General features: G+C 38.5%; 3 protein-coding genes across 5 annotated transcripts; 2 read left to right on the top strand and 1 right to left on the bottom strand.

The window, feature by feature from the left end:
* Positions 1–254: 254 nt before the first annotated feature.
* LOC116127503 (mitogen-activated protein kinase kinase kinase 18-like) lies at positions 255–1,927 on the top strand. Its single transcript, XM_031413166.1, has one exon. It carries the CDS (start codon positions 663–665, stop codon positions 1,911–1,913), a length of 1,251 nt encoding a protein of 416 aa, XP_031269026.1. The 5' UTR covers positions 255–662; the 3' UTR covers positions 1,914–1,927.
* A 2,153-nt stretch (positions 1,928–4,080) lies between these two features.
* Positions 4,081–8,403, top strand: LOC116127605. Of its 3 annotated transcripts, XR_004127616.1 has the most exons (10): positions 4,081–4,501; positions 4,590–4,701; positions 4,795–4,922; positions 5,073–5,212; positions 5,332–5,400; positions 5,784–5,922; positions 6,148–6,210; positions 6,291–6,331; positions 6,720–6,960; positions 7,139–8,403. XR_004127616.1 is itself a non-coding variant. In XM_031413245.1 (9 exons), the coding sequence occupies exons 1-9, from the start codon at positions 4,402–4,404 to the stop codon at positions 6,804–6,806; spliced, it is 879 nt and encodes a 292-aa protein (XP_031269105.1). In that variant the 5' UTR covers positions 4,081–4,401; the 3' UTR covers positions 6,807–7,134. The 3 variants fall into 3 exon arrangements, 2 of the variants coding, with proteins under 2 accessions (XP_031269105.1, XP_031269106.1); XM_031413245.1 differs by lacking the exon at positions 7,139–8,403 and having other exon boundaries at positions 6,720–7,134; XM_031413246.1 differs by lacking the exons at positions 4,590–4,701; positions 7,139–8,403 and having other exon boundaries at positions 4,405–4,501; positions 6,720–7,134.
* Positions 8,404–9,280: 877 nt separating this feature from the next.
* Positions 9,281–11,000, bottom strand: LOC116127585 (S-type anion channel SLAH1-like). Its single transcript, XM_031413221.1, has 2 exons — positions 10,104–11,000; positions 9,281–9,786 (listed from the first exon to the last, which is right to left on the bottom strand). The coding sequence occupies exons 1-2, from the start codon at positions 10,998–11,000 to the stop codon at positions 9,490–9,492; spliced, it is 1,194 nt and encodes a 397-aa protein (XP_031269081.1). The 3' UTR covers positions 9,281–9,489.
* Positions 11,001–23,066: the final 12,066 nt, after the last annotated feature.

Raw genomic sequence — 23,066 nt, 5'->3', positions numbered from 1 at the left:
TCATGATGTTGGATAATGCTGCAAATGTGAAAACAATTTCACATGTGAAAAATATTACCAGTATTTGACTTTGACAATTGACAAAATAATACCCATTTACAAATTACAAAGTTCTCAGCATCCAATCTTGCATTACTTTGATACAAAATTTCAACCAATTTCTGGTGGTTCAACCCACCTCGCCGTCGCCTTAATTTCCTAAATTCAATTTTCAAAGTCTACCCTCATTCATACTTTAATACAACAAACGCATAACAATATCAGATTTTGATTATCCTTCCAATCTACCCCTCACCACTTGTCACCAAACCAAATCAAATTATATCTCTTCACTCATTTCTACACTCTTAGTTAGGTTCTAGTTCTACCCTCCACACGTGTCAACCAGTTTTGGAACCAGGTCATCACCGACTACAGGTCCAAAGCTGTCAACTCCCAACCAAATTTTGACACGTTTTGAACTCACGTTAAAGGAATTGTCAACTCTTTTAAGAGTAAGAGAGAGAGCCAAGTCACTCAACCATCCTTTTAAAAATCTCAACTTTATACCACTTCTTGCCTCTCTTGTATATATATATATATATATATATAAACGGTAAACCCTCTGTAATAACAAACTTAATAGACCAACAAACCTCTCTTCTTCATTTTCAGCACACCAAATGGACTGGACTCGAGGTCACGCCATAGGCCATGGCTCCACAGCCACCGTCTCCCTGGCTACTACCATCCCGTCAGGTGATGTCTTTGCCGTCAAGTCCACACAGATTTCCCAATCCGAATTCTTACAAAGGGAGCAAAAAATTCTTTCTTCTTTAAATTCTCCCCATATAGTTAGCTACAAGGGTTGTGATATTACTAGTGAGAACAGCAAGTTGATTTACAATCTTCTTATGGAGTATGCACCTGGCGGCTCGCTTACCGACGCTATTCACCGACACGGTGGCAGGCTAGACGAGTCTATGATCGCGTGCTACGCACGTCAAATATTACAAGGTCTGGAGTATCTACATTCTAATGGGCTGGTACATTGTGACATTAAGGGTAGAAATATTATGATTGGCAAAGATGGCGCCAAAATTGCAGATTTCGGATGTGCCAAGTGGGATTCAGAGGAGAGGCAGAGTGGTGGCACGCCGATGTTTATGGCACCTGAGGTGGCGCGTGGGGAACACCAGGGGTTTTCTAGTGACATATGGGCAGTTGGGTGCACTGTTATTGAAATGGCCAGTGGTGGTGCACCCTGGCCGGACGCCACTGACCCAGTAACGGTTCTTTACAGGATTGCTTACTCTTGTGAATTACCAGAGTTTCCAGATGTTCTATCAAATCAAGCAAAGGATTTCTTGTCAAAGTGTTTAAGAAGAGATCCAAAAGAGAGATGGACAGCTACTCAACTTCTTAAGCATCCATTTCTTGGAGAATTCAGTTCTTCTACAAAGCAAATTCAAGAATCAAATTCTCCCACAAGTATTCTCGATCAAGGTATCTGGAACTCAGTGGAAGAAAGTTTGGGAAATCTGATCCATTCAAGTTCCCAGGAGGACTCCGTTAGTGAGAGAATCAGAGGGTTGACGTGTTCCTCGGGGCCCAGTTGGGACTGGGATGGGAGTTGGATGACAATTAGAGGGAACAACAATGAGGAAAGCAATGCAATTATGGATGACATTGAAGGCAAAGATGATATGATTTGTGGGTCAGTAGTGGATTCGTTTAGTGGTAGCTTGGAGGAGCAAGAAAGATATGTTAATAATAATAGTGCGAATTTGTTGGATTTCTTAAACAACAATATTAGTAATTCTTGTACATATAAAAAGGACTCTGTTGTAATTAGCAGTAACCTCAATTTTCAGAGGGACAAAGATAGGCTGTTACTTCCTTCAATCACAAGTTCTTGCTATTTATTATCATAAATTTACCTCTTGTCTTTTCTTTACACACAATTGTCCGCATAATATATTTCTGGTTAAAATTAAGAGAGTGGTGGAATTTGTGAAAGTCAAAGAAGATCGAGATGAGGGTTACTGAATGCCCAGAACCTAATCCTATCTTGAGTTTTAGTGGGTAAAGTGCCGCTCATTCATTCATAAACCATAAGGCTCTACCAAACTGTCAATCTGGTAGGTAAGTTTGGTTAATCCCCATCACCCAAGTCTAGGTGCCCATCTACTATCTTCAATTATAAAAGCAAAAGCCGCCCAACCCAACTCCTTCGTTTCTCTATTGATTGTTAAAGCACGAGGGAGATGAATCATGAATTCACTTCCAAAAAGTGAACTAATACAGTACTGCAAGTACACAGCTGCTATATAAGTTAGGTACGCTCTTGCCAGCTCATGCATCAGGCTAAAAGTTACCATAAATGAGTTTTCTTTGAAGTCATTGTTTAGAGCCTCCTGTTTACACGTGTTTGTGATTAAACTTAATACAAGTATAATAGAGATTCAGATTTCAAATTTTAAATTCCCACTAAGAAAACAGTTGGTGTTAATTAGTCCAGGTGGATAGGCTGAAACTTCCAGCAGTTTCCTAATTGAACTTCGAGTAAATGACTAATTCCAACCCAAGGTTTAACCAAATCATAAATTGATACTCTAGGTTACATTTATTCCAAATTTCTACTCTTAAAATAACAGTATTAGCATTTTTTAGGGTTTAGAGGGTATAATTACCATAATGCCCTTAACCCTAAATTAATAAATTATGTTTTAACCCCTAAATTAGTAGAATTATAAAACTTACCATTTTATTTTCAAATTATGTTAAAAACACCCTCGGTCACTACACACCCTCGTCGGAAACAGCTCGATCTGGGTTGTTTCCGACGGCGTCGAACCCCGTGGTCACCTCCATCACCTTCCCCATAGTTCGTCGTCCAAAACCCCTTTGGTTCCAGACTCATTGGCCCCTCCAATCGCCGGCGCAGTTAGGCTTAGGGTTTCGATGTTCTTCGCTGAATTTTGATCAATTTCGGCGGCGAAAATCCAATTGGACACCACCATTGCAACCACTATCTATCCCCAGCAATCGTTTCGTCGCCATTCGTCGGCTGAGAGTTCGTGTTCATCGACCATTTTTTGGTGAAGTGGTGGACAACAAACGGTGAGTTGCCGTGGTTAGGAAGGTTAGGGGTTTCGTAGGGAAGGATGCGATGAGTCAAATGGTGGTGGTGGTTAGGGTTTTCGCTGTTCAAAATGATCGAAAATGGGCAAAAACCAGTGGCGTGTCGCTGCTGTCGTAGTTGATGATCAGCGAGTGATGAGAGGTTGTGTAGTGTATGGTTTTGTGGAGGGGAGGATGAGGGGTTCAAATGGTGGTGACAATGGTGATTTTGGGTGGAAGAATCGCTGGAAAAAGGGCAAAAAATGTAGGGAAGCCGTCTGCTAACGTGCACCGAAGGACCGTTAGAGGACGCGATCTGCTAACGTATGCCATCCATGTAAAATGATCAATTTACCCCTTTACAGTTATATCAAATAATTTTCTATCACTTTAAGAGTGAGAATCTGAAATAAATGTAACCTGGAGTACTAACTTGAGCTTTCGTCAAACCTTGGGTGGGAATATGTCGTTTACTCTTGAACTTCAATTTCTTAATCAACTTTTTTAGTTGGATAAGCCTCAGAACTCAGAAGTTGTTTTTTGTAAGAAATTTCTTTGCCGTTCTTAGAAGTTAGATATGAAGTTTCCATTCACTTCTTAGAATTGAATAAAGCAAAGGACATGTTTTTTTATTGAAGTGCCAAGTAGACAAAACTCAAGAAAGACACGACAAAACAGCATAAATCCGACAAACAAGAGATAACAATCTAAGCTAAGCTAAGTAAAGTTGTTTCCAGCAAGTAATCGAACACGTTTTTAGCTAGTGGCTGGGCAAACTGCTTGTTTATCTGGGCTTTGAAGGACCCAAATCTGATGAGACAATAGGTGTCAGGCCCATGGCTGCTTAACCATGGAAAATAAATAATTTTATAGCTCTAATTTCTTTCTTAATTTATTAAAAATTAATTTTATATTAATCATTTTTTTGTGATTTGTTTAATTTCTCCGTTACTGATATCTTAAGACGAGGAAAGAATTAGCCTTACAAAAATGACAGATAAATGATAATCATCAAAATTCTTTTTGATAGTAGTTCAGTTTCACAGTTGAGTTACTGAATATGATGATGACATAAATCATATTTCAAATAAAAAATTAAAAAAAATTTTTTTGAAGGGTCTATTTTCATAAAATTTCTTAGAAGGATGGCGCCAAGCCTAAAATTCGTTATTTTCCATGTCCACCCATTCTGCAAGCCTTCTTCAGTTACAAGATTAGAGAACAACTCTCTTCACGCTCACACAACACAAGTTCATAAATCAAACCAAAAATCAAATAATTGCATCGCTTCAATAAAAAATGCCCACTCAAGCCCTTACCCTTAACCAGTTTCCCAATTCTTTCTCACATTGTCGACGGCAAAACCCCGTTCTTTCTACGCCTTCCGTTTCTTTAAACGGTGAGTTTCTGAATTCAGTATCTGATGTGATGAATTTCTCGTTAATTATTCTTCTTTTTTTTAAAAAAAAAAAAAATTGTTTTTATAGTTTCACGATCGAATGAAACTATGAACATGCGTCTATCACGCGAGAGGAAGAGGAGTTCTATAATGTCGTTTTCAGCTGAGCAGAGCTCCAGTTTCAGTGTGGAACAAAGGAGGTTCCCATCTCTTATTATTATTATTTTTTAATTTCTATAGTGCGCAATTAGATTATTTTTGTGCTTATATAATTTCTGATTTATTAATTTTAGAAAAGTGGTAGAACATATATGTCTACTCAAAGCAAAGAAAGATTTATCTGATGAAGAAGAGAACAATATGCTTGATTATCTTTATACATCGCAATATCAGATGGCGGGTATCGTTGCAATCTCTTTGGGTAAGTTACCTTGTTACTTGATTTAACTTAAAGAGTTCTGGATTTTGGAGCCTTATAATTGTCAAATGTGCATTAATATGTGGATTTTGGGGCAGTCATATGTATTTTTTGGAACATTTTGTATGATATGTTTTAATTTTATTCCTGTAGGTCGCATCTCTAATAAAAATACTGAAAATTATACTCATGCTGTCTTCATGCGTTTCCAAAGAAAGGAAGACCTACTGAAGTTCTATGACAATTCTTTTTACTTGAAAGTTCTCAAGGAGCATGTGACGCCTTACTGCCATGTATGCCCTGACATGTAAACACCATTACTCCATAGCCTGAAATAACTCATTACTCGTGAATTTTTTTTTTTTTTTTAAATATGCTGCTTATGGACTCATGTTTGCTGCAAATATTACAGGGAATGATTAACGTGGATTTTGAATCGGAAGTTGAAGATGATATCCTTCCCATATTTCGTAAAGGAGAGGTTAGAGCTGCATTAGACTTTTTGATACAGCATAAACCTGAATAAATAACATTGTATTGAGTAACAACCTATTTATGCTTATATACGGCATGTCTAATCAAATTTTGTTTAATAAGTTACTTCCTGTAATGAATGAGAATTCCTTCGGTCCTTTTAATTATTTCCACATTGTTAACCTCAGGATATCCTATGGATAAGTGCTGCTTAATTATGAAAATAAAGAAATATCATAAATTTTGGAAAAGGATTATAGTTGCTTTCATATCCATATAGAACCCACCAATAACCAGTTGTTCCCTTCTGCTTTTTTTCAAATGCAATACATTTCTAGTCATCAGTTCTGATGGTAACTTCTGAAATAAGTTAACTACTTTTTGTATCAGGAGTTCAACTTTGGTGTAGAGTTTGTGCTTCTAATAGCATTTGCTCAGAGTGCATTTGGTGGACCTGTAGAAGATGCATTGGCATCACTTGAAAAACTGACTGCTGATTTTCCATCTCTAATTGTCCAAACTACTCAGGGTGAGTATAAAATGAGGAATGTCCAAGTTGATTTTTCCAGTCATAAAATTAACATGCTATCTGGCACTGGTCAACTAGAAAGCCATTCAAGTTTCAATCATGCATACACAATGGATACTTCATTTTGGGTTAATTAAACTTTTCCATTGTGTGGTCAATCAATATTTTATATGTGACGTTGTAATTGCATATCGTTTCTTATTAATGATTTATATTTGTTGTCAGGTTCAAATATTAATCCCAGCAGTGAGGAATTCTCACATGGAGTAGTAATACGGTTTCGATCACGTGAGTTATGTTTCATGTTATGTAATATCTTGATTATATGGTGCATTCTGTTGATTGCTATTTACTGGTATGTTATGCAGTTGAAGCTTTTGAGATATTTTTGAGCAGCGCAGAATACAAAGTAAGGAGACTGACTTATATTATGCTTATATGGTGCATTTCCTACAACATTGTGTTATCAATTCTTTGCTACTAAATTTTCTAGTACAAATTCTTAAATTTTGGCCCTCAAAAGTTGATTATTCCTGTCAAAACTAACAAGAGAACTCAAATTTATTTTGAGATTTGAGAATTTTTAAGTTGTTATTGGCATAGAATTTATGAAATTTGAAACCTTTTGAATTTCAAGGACTAAAGTCAAGTTTGTGTGTGTACATATATATATATATATATATTTCTTTTAAATGAATTTAGCTTTTGTTTTGATCATTGTACTAGCTGTTGCACCTATATTAAGAGGGCAGATCAAATGATAAAAGTCTGAGTTATCTCTAACTTTGAAATAACAGATGTGGAGCACCAAATTTGAACCCTTCATCAGGAAAAAGCTTCCCATTCATTTCTCTGTTGATCCTGTGGGTAAAGAGATTATGTAGCAAGGATCCATGTTTTTGCAGTTTATTTTCCTGCTCATATAAGCTGAGGAATTATGGAAGGATACATGCATCTTATATGATTCAATGAATGCTTGCAATGGTTGAAAACAATTCCAGCTCAGTGGCCTCCAGCTTTCTGGCATCAAGCACATAAGTGAGAAATTTTTTCCTTTTTTAAAGAAATCTAACTTAACCAGCACTTCATCTTATCCATCTTGTTAACTTGTCTGGATATGTACCGACATTGTGATTGTTAGATGGCCATAATATCCTTGCTCATGTTGGTTTTTTCTTTTCTACTAATAAAACACAATTGTCTTTTGCTTTAGCAGCTGCCTTCAACAATGCATGTTAAAACATCAGAGGTTTTATGTTTGGCTATACCTGGGTTCTATGGATATTGAGAGTTTGTCTTTCTTGTCTAGTTAAAAGGTTTGGATTCTTGTGTATGCGGTTAAAAGTGAACTAGTTCATAATCTGTCCCTCCTACAAAAATCCTAGTGGAAACGCAATTTATACTGGATAATTCCAATTAATCTAATCAGTTACAACTTAAAGAGACTAGGATGCACCATGCAGGAAGAAAGCATCTCCCTGTCCTAACTCCATGCTCCTCTCAGCCTTCCTGGGAACACATCCATCCCCCTTTTTGGTAAGATATTCAGATCATGTATCAAACGGGAGAAAAGCTTCTGATTTCAAAGATGCATTTAGTGAACAGTTCGATCTGTCCATTTGAAAAATGTGTTTGTCTAACTATGACTTGCAGACTTAAAAAATGGTTGCTGAACTTGAATTTCCCTTCAGACTTGGCTGTTTCTAAACAGAAGAGGAATATAATAATGCATGTATAGATAGCAATGATGCATGAATTGAACTCGTGTTTCTATTCTTTTATTTAATCATAGAAGTTATGTCTTGAATTCTGCCAATATTTAATTGGTTGACCGATTTTAGAGAATTATGCTATAAATTTCTGAAATCTGTATAAAGAGTAAATGTCAAGAATTGGGTTTGGTCCTCTTCGAAGAAACTCCATATATTAGGTCTATCTCCCCTCCACGGATTTCTTGGCAGCATTTACGGAGGTTTACCATGGAAATTGGGAACTTTGAATTTGTTTTGAGGCCGGTCTCCTCATATTCTTCACCTGCAATTCTCTGGATATAGCAGGAACTCAAGAACTGGTTCCAAATGGGTATGATGATCAACATGAGAAATAGCAGACAAGGACTTTGAGTTTGAGTAGCCATATTTAAATGTTGAACATCTAAGAACCGTTGGCTCCTATCCTATGATTCACAATGTACAAATAATTTTGTCAAAAGCATGTTGTGATTTAAGACATAAATATGCCTTGACCGTAGATGATGAAAAGTATGAGAGTTCCAGAATCGCTATAGCATCAAAAATACAAAGTATGATTTGGTCCTTTGGTGTGGAGTGGGGTTGCGAATATGAACGCCTGTGTCTGTGTCTGCTTTTGAGGTTGTTGTTGGCTTTGACTTTGCATCAACTGCATCTCTCATTGATTTTTTAAAAGATGAAATTGTGCCATGATAATGGGTACATTCAAGGAGACAAGATATGTTGTGAAAACTGGGTAACACGTCGGATTTATTCTCATAATTTGCTTAATTGCGTGTTCTTTCTTCTAAATTATTCAATATAATTCTCCCTCTGCACTGCATATAACGAATCCATTTTTATCCGAATAGAAGAATTACGTGAGAGCAATTCATCGGCAGAATAATCTAATTATAAGAATTACCAAGGATCAACGACGTTGTTAAAAGTGGGTTCTACGCTTCTGCCTTTCGTGGTAGCTTGGATGGTCTAATTAAACACAGATTTTGTTAATTTTTTTTATTTCCATTTATTCTTACTTTCAGAAAGATTGAGAAACCTCAGATTCAGAAAATGAATTCTTTTATAACCAATAAATTAATTGATTAATTTGTAGGTTTGAATTCAAAAACAAACCTGAGGCACCAGACTTGAAGTCTCCTCTCCTGCTAAACCAATTAGTCTATGTTTTGACGCATAGAACAAACCAAAATTCAATCTCCCTTTCATCTTTGCCATGTAACCTTTAAACTATTGTTTTTACTTTTTAACTGTGAACTGAAGATCATTTTATTATTTATACATTAACCATTAATTAAAAATATTAAAAATTTAAAAAACTACAGTGTCTGTTAGTTTTCAAGATAATGCGCTAAACTCCCAACCAATCTCTTTGAAGAACACCAAAAATAAATGTTGGACTTGGGTCTAAAGAGAAGATCGCGTGATGACTTGCTTTTTCATTAAATGTTGTATTAACCAGACTAACATGCAGTTATTTTTTACCAATGATACATACTTATCTATTAAACGTTTGCAACTGCCTTATAGATTTTTAATTAATTCATCGTAAGAGCTATCCATTCCATAGTATAACTAATGGTGATTGACTTAACTGGACTTCTGCAAAGATTTGACTGATTTTTGCAACCCCACATATGCTATTGAACCATTAAATGGCAATTGCCAATCTGGATTTTTTCCTTAATTGTATGTGGCCAGAAATTGCATACAACATATCAAAGATGGAGGTCTACATACAATTGGACATTTTGGAACACTTTTTTATACATATCTAATACATAATCTATAGATAATATTAGATTTACACTACAAACTAGAGGATGGGGACAGAGTCACTTTGTTGGCTATCGCTGCTACGATTAGTAGTGGAAACAGGAAGCGTGTCCAGTACGAGCATGTTAGTATTGGTAGCAGAGAATACCATTAAAGCAAGAGATACAAGAACTGAGAGTGCTGATAACCCAAGCATCAACACATGAGCCATCCCACCCTTCACCTCCTCAGCATAATCTGCGGATGCCAGTGCCAAGACAGTAAGAGGAAAAGAGTAAGCCCACCATACTAAACTGTACTTCTTCATGGATTTTCTGAAGAGGTTCGGCCTTGAAACCTGTTTTTACAATAAAAATAATACCCAAAATTTAGTTAAAAGAGAAAAAGTTTGTAATAAAGGTAAAAAAGTGAGTAATACGCAGTGGTATTCCACTCATATGGGATCATAAAGCAGACGCATTAGCAACTTCAGCGGTTGGTGGTTCGTGTTTCTTTTTCTTTTAAGAAAATGACTTAAAATTGGACCCATTATCAACTTGTAAGATTTTTATGGACCCTATTATAGCTTATTTGTTGGGATTAACACGGTTAACGTCATTCTCAAATCAATTCCTTATTCAAATTTTATTCTTCTTCATTAACTTACGTACGTACCAGTGACAAGAAGAGGAATAGCGAGAGAAAGAAAAGCATCTTTGCAGCATTGTCAAAAGTCCCTGAAATGGAAACCCATGCTAAACTTGCCATGCTTGGTGCTGCAATGAATAAGAAAAAAACTGGCCTTAGCATCGCTGGCAAGCTATTGCTCCCTGCTAGTCTTTGATAAAGTGTAACAAAGAGAACAAGATAGTGTGCCATGGCCAATGAGAACATGATAATTGCACATTCTCTCCACCCCATTTTGGATGCTGCTCGAGCAGCCACCAAGTTCCCTATCACCGATATTTGACTTGTGGGATTCGCCGCCACGGATACAAAACGTTTCCCTTTGGTAAACCATTGGCCATAGATTTTAACATCAAGCACCAATATGGGAACCACAAAAACCCACCAAAGCACTATGTAGTACACTGATTTTGGAGTTATGAAAGGTGATGACTGAAGCAATAGAAGCCAAGAAATCCAAGGAGCAAACAAGTAGTTCACTCCTACATGGTGCAAGAACTCAGCTTTCACCATTTCAGAGTGGAATAAACATCTCAGAATATAAATAAGTGAAAGGAAGGCTAAAGTGGACAAAGCTATTGACCATAATAGAGCAAAAGCTATGGATGGTAGAAAGGAAAACAGTTGTCGAAGGGCGTGCGCATTATGTGGTGGCTCTCCAAGTATTTTCCATAGTAAAGCCTGGCTGCACAAAGAGAGGCTTATCCTGAAGTAACCTGCATGGAACTTAGTCAAGATTGGTGTTAATGAGAAAGATAATGAGCATTTTTTGGCAACTGGAGGATCACAATGTGATTGTGATTGTGATTGTGATTGTGATTGTGTTGTGTTATTGGATGGATCAAACACAAGCTCAATCTGGGGCTGAGAGGTTATCTCCTTCATGATGGTTGTGAATTGGGTAATGCGATATATGCGAGGGTGCATATATTCTTCACAATTGCAAATATTAGTGAATGAATGCTGAATATATAGAAAAACTTGAGTGATGGGCTAATAATAATAACTCAACAAGCTTCGAAGTTGAAAAGAAAGATATCCATCAAATACTGTACTTTTTGGAACGGCGGGGGGCGGCTGACTCTCATGGATAATGAGTTGTTTTAAGTTGTTTACAGCTAGACCCTGTATGCAGTAGGGACACATCTTGACTCTTATTTGTATAGAGAATGACACCTCTAAATCGAAGTATGCCTAAGCATGTATTAAAATACTTTTCTCCTAATTTTTCCTATTCAAAATTGAGCCGAGCTTAGAAATCCATATTTACTTTTCTTTTTAACTATTGTCTTCCATGTTTCATGCATAAATACATGAAGTTTTTGCCCTATTTAGTTTTAGGTTCAAAAGAAGGATGGACCATTAATGTTATAAGCATTTATTAAAAGAAATTCATTGGACGATCAACGGTCTATTGTTTTCCTGTTTTTCCGACATTGATCCTAGTCATTGTGTACCATCATCTTTGGAGAAATGCAAGTTGTATATGAAATTTCGAAGATGTTTCTCTTTGTGCCAGATCTTGTGAATTGCAAGGTTGTTCAACAAATCAACACGGTGGGTAACAACCATCTTTGTCTCATAATCCTTTTGGAGCCCAATTGGTACGTGAGGATAGTTCCAAAAGTTTAAAAAAAAAAAAAAAATGAAAAAAATCATATGGAGATAAGCGAGTCCCTTAGCTAGCTAATTAAAATATATCTTCTCGGGACGAGCACAGGTGCAGTGAACCTAATTTCTGTCGAAGAAAACGTGGATCATTAACATTGAACTAATTGCGGACTTAATTATGTATACTCCACGACCATTTTTTCGTGGTTTATTCTATTTAATTGTTAAAATCATTATAAGACAAAGAATGGTGCTTGCTAGCTATAACAATTTAATATTATTATGGACATTTTCCAAATTCTTCTACGAATCAAATTAGGCAATGCGGGGAAGTACCCTGTAGCTTTGGGACTAATTGAATATATTCTATGCAGTGACCTACTTCCTAACTTTTCTCTTAATTAGAGTAAATCTTGATTGATTATGATATGCACCTTTACAACTAGTGAGCGTTATGACTGAATTCAGGCCTATCTAGCACGTATGATTAATATTGGCAACAGATGGCTGATACTGGCGTTGGAGAAAAAGAATAAGAGAGTAAACCGACGAGGTTTGGTTTGGGATTGGAAGAGGACAAGAAAGAAAAAGGAAATAAAAGCCTAATCAATTTTGAAAAACAGTTTTTTTTTTTTCTTCCATAAATACTCTTAATCACCTTAAATCATGATTATATATATCTATATATACGATGTTTATGTGTATTAATATATATTTATACAGGTAATTAAGTATAAAGTTTTATATAGAATGAAATGTCATGTCATTATGATAAAAATCATTTTCTAAGTATTTATTTAATAAAATTAGATTGTATTAATTTTAAAATTGAATGAAAAATATTAATATATTTATTGATTTGTTCTTGAGAAAATGACGCATCTTTTTACACCGACAGTTAAAGAGTATTTAGACAATTAATGTTGGGTTACAGGCTATGCGTTTGCTCCATCACTGTCACTTAGATGGTGATGGATTGGAGAAGGTAATACTTCATGCATGCTGATATCCAGTAATAGAAAAAAAGTTGAAGAGTAGAGTATGTGGACTGGAATCCACTTAAGTACTGAGATTGTGTCCATGAATATTTACCCACGAGAAGGTATCCACCAACCATAAAATGTGCATTACCTCCCTATATATATACTAGATAAATCTCAACCACAAATTGTATCACATTTTTACCTCTCTTCTTTCTCAGACCTTTCACCAATTATACCAAGTTGTAGATATATTCCTCAAGAAGAAAGTTTTTTTCAGGTGCATGCGTTTTCAGGCAACTCTCCAAGCTGAGACCCACTCCATTGTTCTGTCATCCAGTAATCCATTACGAGGGATCGCATTATCCCGATATTATAGCATGACTTTGATATTAATAAAGTTAGAATCTTAAGGCCTTAACCTAGACTTCTTCCATTAAACATCTTTGCTAAATTAAAGCAGTGTTAGACAACTCTGCTTACGAATACTTCATTAAGATTCTCTCACGAGATTCCCTTCTGATATAATTTTTTTTTTTAACACCCCTCAAACCTAATTGAAATCTAACAACTTGTATCATAGAACGTCTGTGTTTCGACAAATTCAGATGGTTTTACAGGACTAATTACTCGATTAACGATGGGTCAATATTGGCTTGCACGAAATATTGTCCAAATAACAATAATAATAATAAATTATCATCATTATTTTGCTTTCAATGGTACTCCAGGAATTCTAAAGATTCGCGCTGCATGTTGCTTGCAGTTGCAGAGCAATTGCCTATTGTCAGGAATGTATAGACCAAGCTATTTCTGTTAACATATAATTAACTAATGCTCAACTTAATATATACTAAAACTAGCTTGATCTAGCATGAATTTTTTGAATTCGTGGCCAGCAATGATGTCAATTTTGTGAAGCTTGGATCTGAAAAAATACATTATAGTTCATATCAATATTGTTGATGCTTGATTTTGACATAAACTACTCACACGTGTAAAATGACATAGAAGTCACACGTGATATGAGGGGATTGAGTCGAATAAAAGGTGAAGAGCAATATTTAAAGTGGTTCGGATGCTCTAAAGCGAATCCTACGTCCACTGCTATTGTATTAATAAGAGAGTAATTATGTCGCGTTCAGTGAGCTGAGTTACAATTTAGAGAGAGAGAGAGAGAGAGAGAGAGAGAGAGAAAGAGCTATTTTAGTGTAAAATCAGCTAATCCCCACAAATGAGAAGGAAGTCATCTATTTATAGTGGGAAAGTTCAAGATAATTATTATAAAAGCTACAAGTGGGTAGGTGCCATGCAAATCATTTCTTTGCGTCCCATTGATCACCTGCCTGAGGGATATCCTTGATTAAAGCAGGGCTTTGACACGTGGGTGATCTTTAGCCGCTTGCTGGCCTGGCACCCACCAACTGCACTGACAGGAGCCATGCCACTTGCACTAGGCGCGACGTGGCCGCACCTAGACGGTGCAGAACCCTTATGAACTCTGACCATCCTTTATTGACGAGGCTCCACGTCAGCCCTACTTTATCAGGCAAAACAGAAGTCCCCCAGTTTTTAAGGTTTAAGGATCGAACCTTGAGAACTTCATAATTATGCCATGATTTGATATATCCAAATGACGCCTGGTCGAGCCGACCTAGCTACAAGGAGGTCGCAAAACATTTTTCTACGAGCGACCTAAGATGGTCTTTTTTCGCAAAGTCGACGACCTGGATTAGACCCTACTCAGTGCCGTATCGATGCACCTCTTATCTTAACCGAGGTCCGCGACCTGATTACACTTGGTATATTTCTGTTGGAAGCAAGGAATCACATTGCTTTGCAACCGACATGAGACGAAGAGTGTTCTTTTCCAACGATCTCTTCAGATGTTATCCGTTACGCTTGACAGCCAATCCATTAATGAAGTATCCTTTATTCTGACAAATGTGTCATGTGCGCAATAAATGCCAGCCATGCGATTAAATGCAAGCCATGCTGAAATGACATTCCTTATTAGGGCATTAAATGCAGATGAGAGAATCAAGCCGTCGCTTGATTTTTTCAACGGAGAGACGCGCGATTGAATTTCTCAAAGCGTGACGGTTACTCCTTCTCGCCGATTAATGACACGTGGTCGCGATCAACGGCGAGAGACGCATTCTGCCCAAACGTCGCTTGGCTTCGGGAAGACCGATTGTCATTTCCTCCGCTATAAAACCCCAGGCTCGCCTTAAGCAATGCCACAACACTCATACTTTCAGAAAAAGCAAAAAAGCTCTCGCGAGACCAGATTTTCAATCCTTCAAGTTGGTGCGCTCTTTCCGTTAATAGTAAAAAGTTCGCCTCCCACAGCCAAAAAGGTAAGGAAGATCCTTCCATTGCTTTCCTTTTTCTGTTTCGTGGACAACTTAACCAAATGATAATGGTGGGTGTTTATGGCTAGACTTCTGTAAGGAATAGGTTTTTAGGATACGAACCATTGGGGGTGTGTAATAACTCTTTCTAGCTAGTACACTTTGGGAAATATAATATGAAGTCACTAAATATGTCATAAAAACATATAGGTATATAAGTAGAAAATAGTGGGCCCAAAAATTTCTTTACATTAATAAAAGGGTCATATACATAAACTTAAAAACAGTGGCCAGTAGTGCCATTCTCCTCCACTCTCGACGTTCCATCTGAACGCTTCTCACCTATTTCCTGCAAAAACAGAGAAATCAGCGGAGTGAGCACTAATTGCTTAGTAAGTAAATCCGCTATGTTACCCTTCTATCTCCGTTGCTCATATTCTGATTTTCTTTCCTTACATTACACTTTTCTATTCTTCTCGGTTCTTTCTTTGTTCTTTCTCTATTTTTAATTTCTCTCTGTTCATGATAGTAGGCATAGTATTATGCATAAGTATGATGCAAATGCACAAATGCATATGATATGCATTTTCTTTTCTGTTTTCTCTCTCTCTCTCTTTTTTCTATGTTTCTTTCTATTTCTCTTATTTCTTTCTGTTCTTTCGTTTCTTTCTATTCTCTCTTCTCTTTCAATTCTTTTCTTTCTTTCTTATTCTTTTCTTTCTTTCTTATTCTTCTCTTTCTATTCTTTTCTTTCTTTCTTTCTTATTCTCTGCCGATCGGACTCGGTTGAGGCATGGATTCGGAACCCTGGCCGTGTGAGTGAGTACAGTCCTTATCTACATGCACTTCTTACGGACTGTACAAATTCTTCTTCTTCTTAGGATGCTCACTAAAGGCGGCGTGCATGTAGGCATATTCTTCTGGGTACAGTCCTCATCCACATGCACTCTTACGAACTGTACAAATTCTTCTTCTTATTCTTAGGCCGCTCACTGAAAGCGACGTGCATGTGGGAATATTCTTCTTCTTGTCACTCATGGGTTCCCCATCGCAACAACCTTCTTTTCTCTTATCTTTCTTTTAGAAATTAGTATTCAATTTCTTTTCTTTAATAATTCTCTTTCTTTCTTTGCTCTTTAATATTCTTATATGCATGTATGCATGTAGATGAGCTTTTCTTATTGTTCTTTCTTAATTCAAATGATTAAATGCAAAAATGCAATATGGCATGTAAACATGTCATTCTCTACTTTCTCTACCATCTACAAACTCATATCAAAAAGATAAATCAACATACTTATACATGCACTTCTCTATGAAATTTCATCAAACACTTTGTATCCACAAATAGGGCATTAAGGTGATTACACTTCCATGACAATCTCTAACCACCAAAATTTTGGAGCAAAGCTCCCTAAAAACAACTCCAAACCTAGCTAGGAAATACACTCCATAACTCTCCTCAAATTCTTTCTTAGCTCATACAAACTTCCATCAATTTCTATAAACACAATCATCACTCCTCATGGTGGAATTCTAACCATGAATCATCATCAATTCCATCATCAATTCTCAATAATCAAGCATATGAATATATATAAGAAAATTCTCTACTCAAGTATTGCTCAAATCATGACTAGGGTTGGATTTATTTACCTTGAACTTGGGTAGTTCCACACTAGAATCTCTCTCTTTGGTAGACTTCCTCTTCTTCTTAAACCCTAAACATATAAACTACAAGAATTCAACACTTTAAAAAATTACTCTCACATCTTATTGTGAGAATTCTTACCTTTGGATGCTTAGGATTGAATATCTACCAAAATCCAACCAAAAGTCCTCTAAATTGCCTTGGAAATTTGATGAAAAAATTGAGAGAATTTGGGGATGAAACTGGCATGTGAGGGGTAGAGAATGGTAGGGTTTTCATTCTTGAACCCTTAATATCTCATTTATTACTTATGCTTTCCCATTTTGCCCTTGTACTTTCTATGAAATTCCATCTTTGTCCTTTAGTCAATTACAATAATACCCTAATTTCCATTGCATTTTCCATGAAATTCTACTACTTTTCACTCCCCACATTTTCAACTAATTCAGGGTGGAACGACCATTTTGCCCTTAAGGAAGTTTTCTAGAACTTTCTCAAAAATTCCAATAAGTTCTTTGCCCCAGCGAAGCTTTTTCTTCGCCTCGACGAACCATTCTAGAGTGTATGTTGCTGCAACGAACTTTCTTCCTTGCCGCGGTGAAGACTACAATTCTAAGAACTTGATTTGGACAGTGTGTACCAGGCCGCGGCGACAAAACTCCTTTGCCGGGGCGAAGTCTGCAAATTCCAATTTCTCAATCTTTCTCCTTGAAATAAGCAAAACTAAGAGAATTAGAGCATAACTAAGTTATGTACGTCAATGTGGGCGTTACAGGATGGTCCCCAAGGGTGTTTTAGGATTCTTGGAAGATACATTAGGGTTTTGTTCTTTCACGTCGTCATACAAAATTCTATACGGAGACTGAGTAATCTGTACGTGTCCCCCTTTTTCAGATCGTAGAAGAGATGTACCCTAAAGCGATCATAACAAATGAGGGGACGAGCTCGCAGGTGCAGGACGCTCTAGTGGGTCCTACGCAAGAGATTATGTCAGTGGCTACCCGAGAGAAAATACAGAAGGCAGTAGACAATTACGCATTTAGCATAGACGTCTACCGGTACAGGTCGCATACAACTCGGAATCCGCCAAAGGGAATGGCTGTGATCTCTAAAGCGATATTCAAATGTGGAGCACTAATTCCCTTCCATCCCTTTATTAGGTTGATCCTCGATCACTTCGGGGTCGCACCTTTACAGTTGACGCCTAACACATATATGATAGATGTGGCTATGTATATCGTGTGCATAGAGTACGGCCTCGGCCAACTGACTGCGCTAGAGTTCGCTTGCTCGTACTATTTAAAAAAGAGCAAAGACAAAGATTCTTACTACCTCTCAAAGCGATCCATGATCAAGGGTGGCATATTCAATTACCCTAGCAATGTCGAGGCATACAAGACCAAGTTTTTCTTTTTCCATTACGATGACATCTGCCACTTTAAGGAGTCGAGTAGGTCTTCCCTTTTTGTACTTAGTGAATTTTTTCTTTTCTTTTTGGGGATTTACTTTCTAACGATCTTTCTTGTCTCTTCGCAGGAAACAAGTTGACCAGGTTGACAAATCTCTCTTATTTCAACCGAATAGTTTCATCTAGTAACCTGCCAAATCACTGTCGTGACGTGAAACTGCTCATGACTACCACCAATTTGAGGAAGTACGGCTTATTCAATTTTGAAGCGACTTTGGAACCCTTACTTCGTAAGTGCCCGCAGTCTTTTCAAATTTTTGCTTTTGCATGTAGCGAACTCTTTTACTAACAGTACTTGCATGCAATGAATATGTCGCCCAAAGTGCCAAGGTCGTTGAGAGAGAAGGGGTTCGTTTTCCCCTAGGTCAATGTCACGAAACCAGTCGAGGCGGGCCCTAGCGACAGGTGGCGGCACAAGTATCCACTGAACAACCTACAAAACCTTCTCAGCCTGCTGCCGCACGCCCAAAACAGAAGACCATGGACCAAAAGTCCAAGAAAAGAAAGGTGTTACAGCCCAAGGAATCAGAGTCCTAGCCGAAGGGCTTGGGGGTGCAGCCTAGGAGGTCGTAGCCTTATCAGGCTTTTCGCTCCAAATAGAGCTCAAGGCGCAGGACCGGAGTTACACTGGTTCGTCCGCAGGGGACAAAGGGAGGTCTCGACTTCCTGGAGGAAAGAAGGCAAAGGGCCAGCTGGCGAGGTGCCTTCTGCTTCAAGAGCTGACACACCAGTGTTGGACTCTATGAGTCAACTTCCATAGCACCTGCAGCCGGTGGTGTTCACCCTTCTAGAGTGCTAACTTGCCAAAGTCTTTGAAGAGCTCGTGGCCTCCAACCCTGCGGACCTGATGATTAAGGCAATTCAATGCAAAACCAGGTAAGACGGTTTGTCCTCGTCGAGGACTTTCCAATACTTTACTTTTTTTAGGAGACAGTCTAATGCTTGCTTATTTCACTGTGTAGTCTTTGCTCACCATGCACCTAGCCCAACAAAAGATCCAACTGGAAGCTGCCAGGGGACTCTTCGAGCTAAATGAAGAGAACACATAGCTGAGGCATGACTTAGCAGCTGCGAAAGAAAAGCTGGGCCTAAACATCGTTCAAACGAACCAATACATGTTGAAGAGGAACTCTGCTCTTCACACGGTGGACTTCTAAAAGGCCGAGTTGGAGAAGGGGAGAGAGGAGCTTAAACAGCTTCAAATAACAGTGGCCAGACTCAACAAAAAGGCCGGCGAGAAGGAACTGGAGCTGCGAGCTAACTTCGAGCGGGCCTTGCGGGTGGAGGAAGAGAGAGCTCGGTTGTGGGAAACTTTCGAAAAGCAGATGAGGGCACTCGAGGCGGACCTCGAATTATCCAAGGGGCGAGTCGCTTCATTGACCAAAGAGATGAAGCAACAAGAATTGGAAATTGAGAGGAAAGCTATTGACTAGTCGATTTAGTCTATTTATGCCCTTCAGCCAAAGAATCTGACCATAGACCTCATCGACCTTCTGGATGATTACCAAAGGATCCTTGCCTCCATGGCGAGAGCCGATGATGAGGAGGAAGGTCTAGGGCCTCACCTGGAAGAGGATCAACAAAGGAGTACATCCCGAAGGACCCGACAGCTGACCAAGTGGTCGGCGACCAACCTGAAGATACCGAGGTCGCACCTTAAGGCCTAGGGACAAAGACTAGTGATCGCTTTTGCTTTTATTTTTCCCACAACCTTGCTTTTGACTGCCATTGCACACTCTCTTGTACTTAGAATTTTATGAATAAAATGATCATTTTTTAAATTATTTGTGAGCACTTATAATCTTTCGTACTTCACAAACATTACATATGCGAATAGGGGAACGTCTTCTAGCTATTTGCGATATTAAATTATTTGTGAGCACCTATAATTTTTTGTACTTCACAAACATTACATATGTGAACAGAAAGATAAAAACAATGCGAGGAACAAAATCATACATTTATACAAGATGAATTTGGCTTAAAAACGATCTTAATTACAAGGCTTTCAAGGGAATTTTTACGAGGAAATTAAAAGAGTGAGTTCGGAATTACTGATAATAGGGGCAAAGATGCTCTGCGTTCCAAGCTCACAGTACTTCGGAATCGTTGAGCCTTTTGAGGTGATAAGTCCCCGGTCGTATCACCTTAGCGATGCGGTATGGGCCCTCCCAGTTTAGTCCCAATACTCCTGTGTTTGGCTCCCTTGTACCGAGAAGGACTTCTTTCAGAACTGGGTCGTCGACCTGAAAATCTCTTTTCTTGACTTTAGAGTCAAAGAATCTTTTTGCATGCTGCTGGTAGGCTGCTATCCTTAACCGAGCTTTGCTGCGGTGTTCTTCAACTAAGTCCAGACTTACACGCAGAAGTGTTTCATTGTTTGTTTCATTGAACAGGTCCCTCCGAAGTGAACCAACCCCCACTTCCACCGGGATCATAGCCTTGCAGCCATATGCTAGCGAGAAAGGCATTTTTGAAGTAGAGGTTCTCAGAGTTGTCATGTATGCCCATAGGACTTTTGGGAGGTCATTGACCCAATTTCCCTTGGTAGCGTCAAGCTTAGCTTTCAGAGTATGCTTGACGGTCTTGTTGACAGCTTCAACCTGGCCATTGGCTTGTAGTCTTGCGACTGAGGTGAACTTTTTATGGATCCCCAGCTCATCGCAAAACTGCTTGAATTCCTTGTTGTCAAACTGCTTCCCATTATCAAAGATGAGTGTATGAGGAATTTCGTAGCGGCACACTATATTTTTGAAGACAAAGTCCTTGAGCTTCTTGGTAGTGATCGCGGCCAAGGGTTCAGCTTCGGCCCACTTGGTGAAATAATCCACTGCGACCACAACATACTTGACCCCTCCCTTTCTGGCTGGCATGTGTCCAATAAGATCAATTCCTCACATGGAGAATGGCCAGGGGTTGGTTATAGTTATCAGTTGGTGGGAAGGAGCTCGCGGTATGTTCGCGAACCGCTGGCATTTGTCACACTTTTTTACAAAGTTAAAGGTATCCTCTTAAAGTAGAGGCCAGTAGTACCCTTGACGAACAAATTTGTTAGCGAGGGATCGTGTGGCAGTGTGATTACCGCAAATCCCTTCATGTATCTCCCTCATGATATAGTCTTCTTCCTCATCGGTTACACATCAGAGAAGGGGGCGCTAAATCCTCGCATGTACAACTTATCTCTTATGAGTGTGTAACGAGCAGCTCTGGTTCACAGGGTTCTTGTCTCAACCTTGTCATTAGGTAAGGTCCCATCTCGGAGATGCTGAATAACTGGGGTCATCTAGGAAACTGATTCTGTTGTAACCACAGCCTGTTTAGGCGAGCCAATACTAGGGATCTCTATGTACCAAACAGGAATACTTTCTGGGGCATCTGAGTCCAGCAATGAGGCTATTTTTGCCAGGGCATCCGGGACAAAATTATTGTCTCTAGGAATCTGTGCGATTGCAAAGTGCTTGAAAGACTCGAGTGAGACCTTAGCTTTCTTCAGGTAACTGATCATGTTTTCTTCCTTGGCTTGATACTCTCCCAAAATCTGATTAACAACTAGCATGGAGTTGTTGTGAATACTGATCGCAGTTGACCTCATTTCTTTTGCCAACTGCAAACCAGCGAGCAGTGCTTCATACTCGGCCTCGTTGTTGGTAGCTTTGAACCCAAATCGAAAAATACCGTGGATGCGAGTCCCCTCGAAAATAAGGAGGAGAAGACTTGCCCCAGCCCTTTTCCTATTCAAGGATCCGTTGACATAGAGACTCCAAGGCAATAGATTTTGAATAGTTTCCTGGGTGACTTCGCTGGACTGTTGCTCAGATTCCTGAATCAGTTGGTGTGAAAACTCTAAAATGAAATCAGCAATAGCCTACCCTTTAATGGTTGCTTTCGGTCTGTACTGCAGATTGAACTGACTTAGTTCCATCGCCCACTTGAGCAACTTACCCGGAGCCTCTGGCTTCTAGAGGACTTGTCTGAGCAGGTAGTTGGTCATTACATGGATAGTGTGGGCATGGAAATAAGGTCACAACTTTCTAGAGGCAACCAGCAGGGCATAAGCTAATCGCTCCATTTCTAGATACCACATTTTGGCGTCTAGCAGACTCCTGCTCGCTTAATATACTGGCCATTGGACTGTGTTTTCTTCCCGAATCAGAGTTACACTAATCGTATGCTAAGAGACGGATAGATACAGGAGAAGAATTTCTTGAGGGAACGGTTTGGACAAAAGAGATGGCTTTTCGAGGTGCTATTTTATGCTTTGACTGGAAAGCCTGTTTGCAGTCCGAAGTCCACTCGAACTTCTTGTTGGTCCTAAGTATATTGAAAAATGGCAAGCAGCGATATGTTGCTCTTGATATGAAGCGACTAAGAGCCGCTATTCACCCATTAAAACTCTGAACCTGTTTTTGGTTGGTCGGGTGAAAGAATCAACATGCATGAAGAGTGGTGGAGATGGAGAATGAAAACATGAAAGCATGGATTCTAAAACCGGTTTTCAAACAAAGCTTGGAAAAGAGATTATACCTACTCCTTTGCTTTGGATTGATGAAGATTAGCTTCAAAAGGATGAAACCTCCACACTTTAACACCACCTTGAGAGATTAGAGAGTGGCCGTGGGTTTGAGAGAGAGTTTTGGTTTGTGTTTTTGTGAACTAGTCAAGAATGAACAAAAATGCAACCTTTTGCACTTATATATACTTGGGCAATATTGCAATTATTTATTTTTCACTTCCAAGCCCAATAAAATCTTATTTTATAAAGGGACCCCACGAATTTAATATGCTACCCTTTGAATAATCAATATTATTCAAGGGCCCATGTAAACTAAACTAGTTTACATTAACAACCCAAAAATTTACCCCTTTTTACCCTTTAACTATTAAAAG

The sequence above is a fragment of the Pistacia vera genome, unplaced genomic scaffold, assembly GCF_008641045.1.
Source record: "Pistacia vera cultivar Batoury unplaced genomic scaffold, PisVer_v2 Contig192, whole genome shotgun sequence".
Taxonomy (NCBI): domain Eukaryota; kingdom Viridiplantae; phylum Streptophyta; class Magnoliopsida; order Sapindales; family Anacardiaceae; genus Pistacia; species Pistacia vera.
The sequence above is the reverse complement of the archived record's forward strand: the minus strand, read 5'-3'. Positions and strand labels throughout refer to the sequence as shown.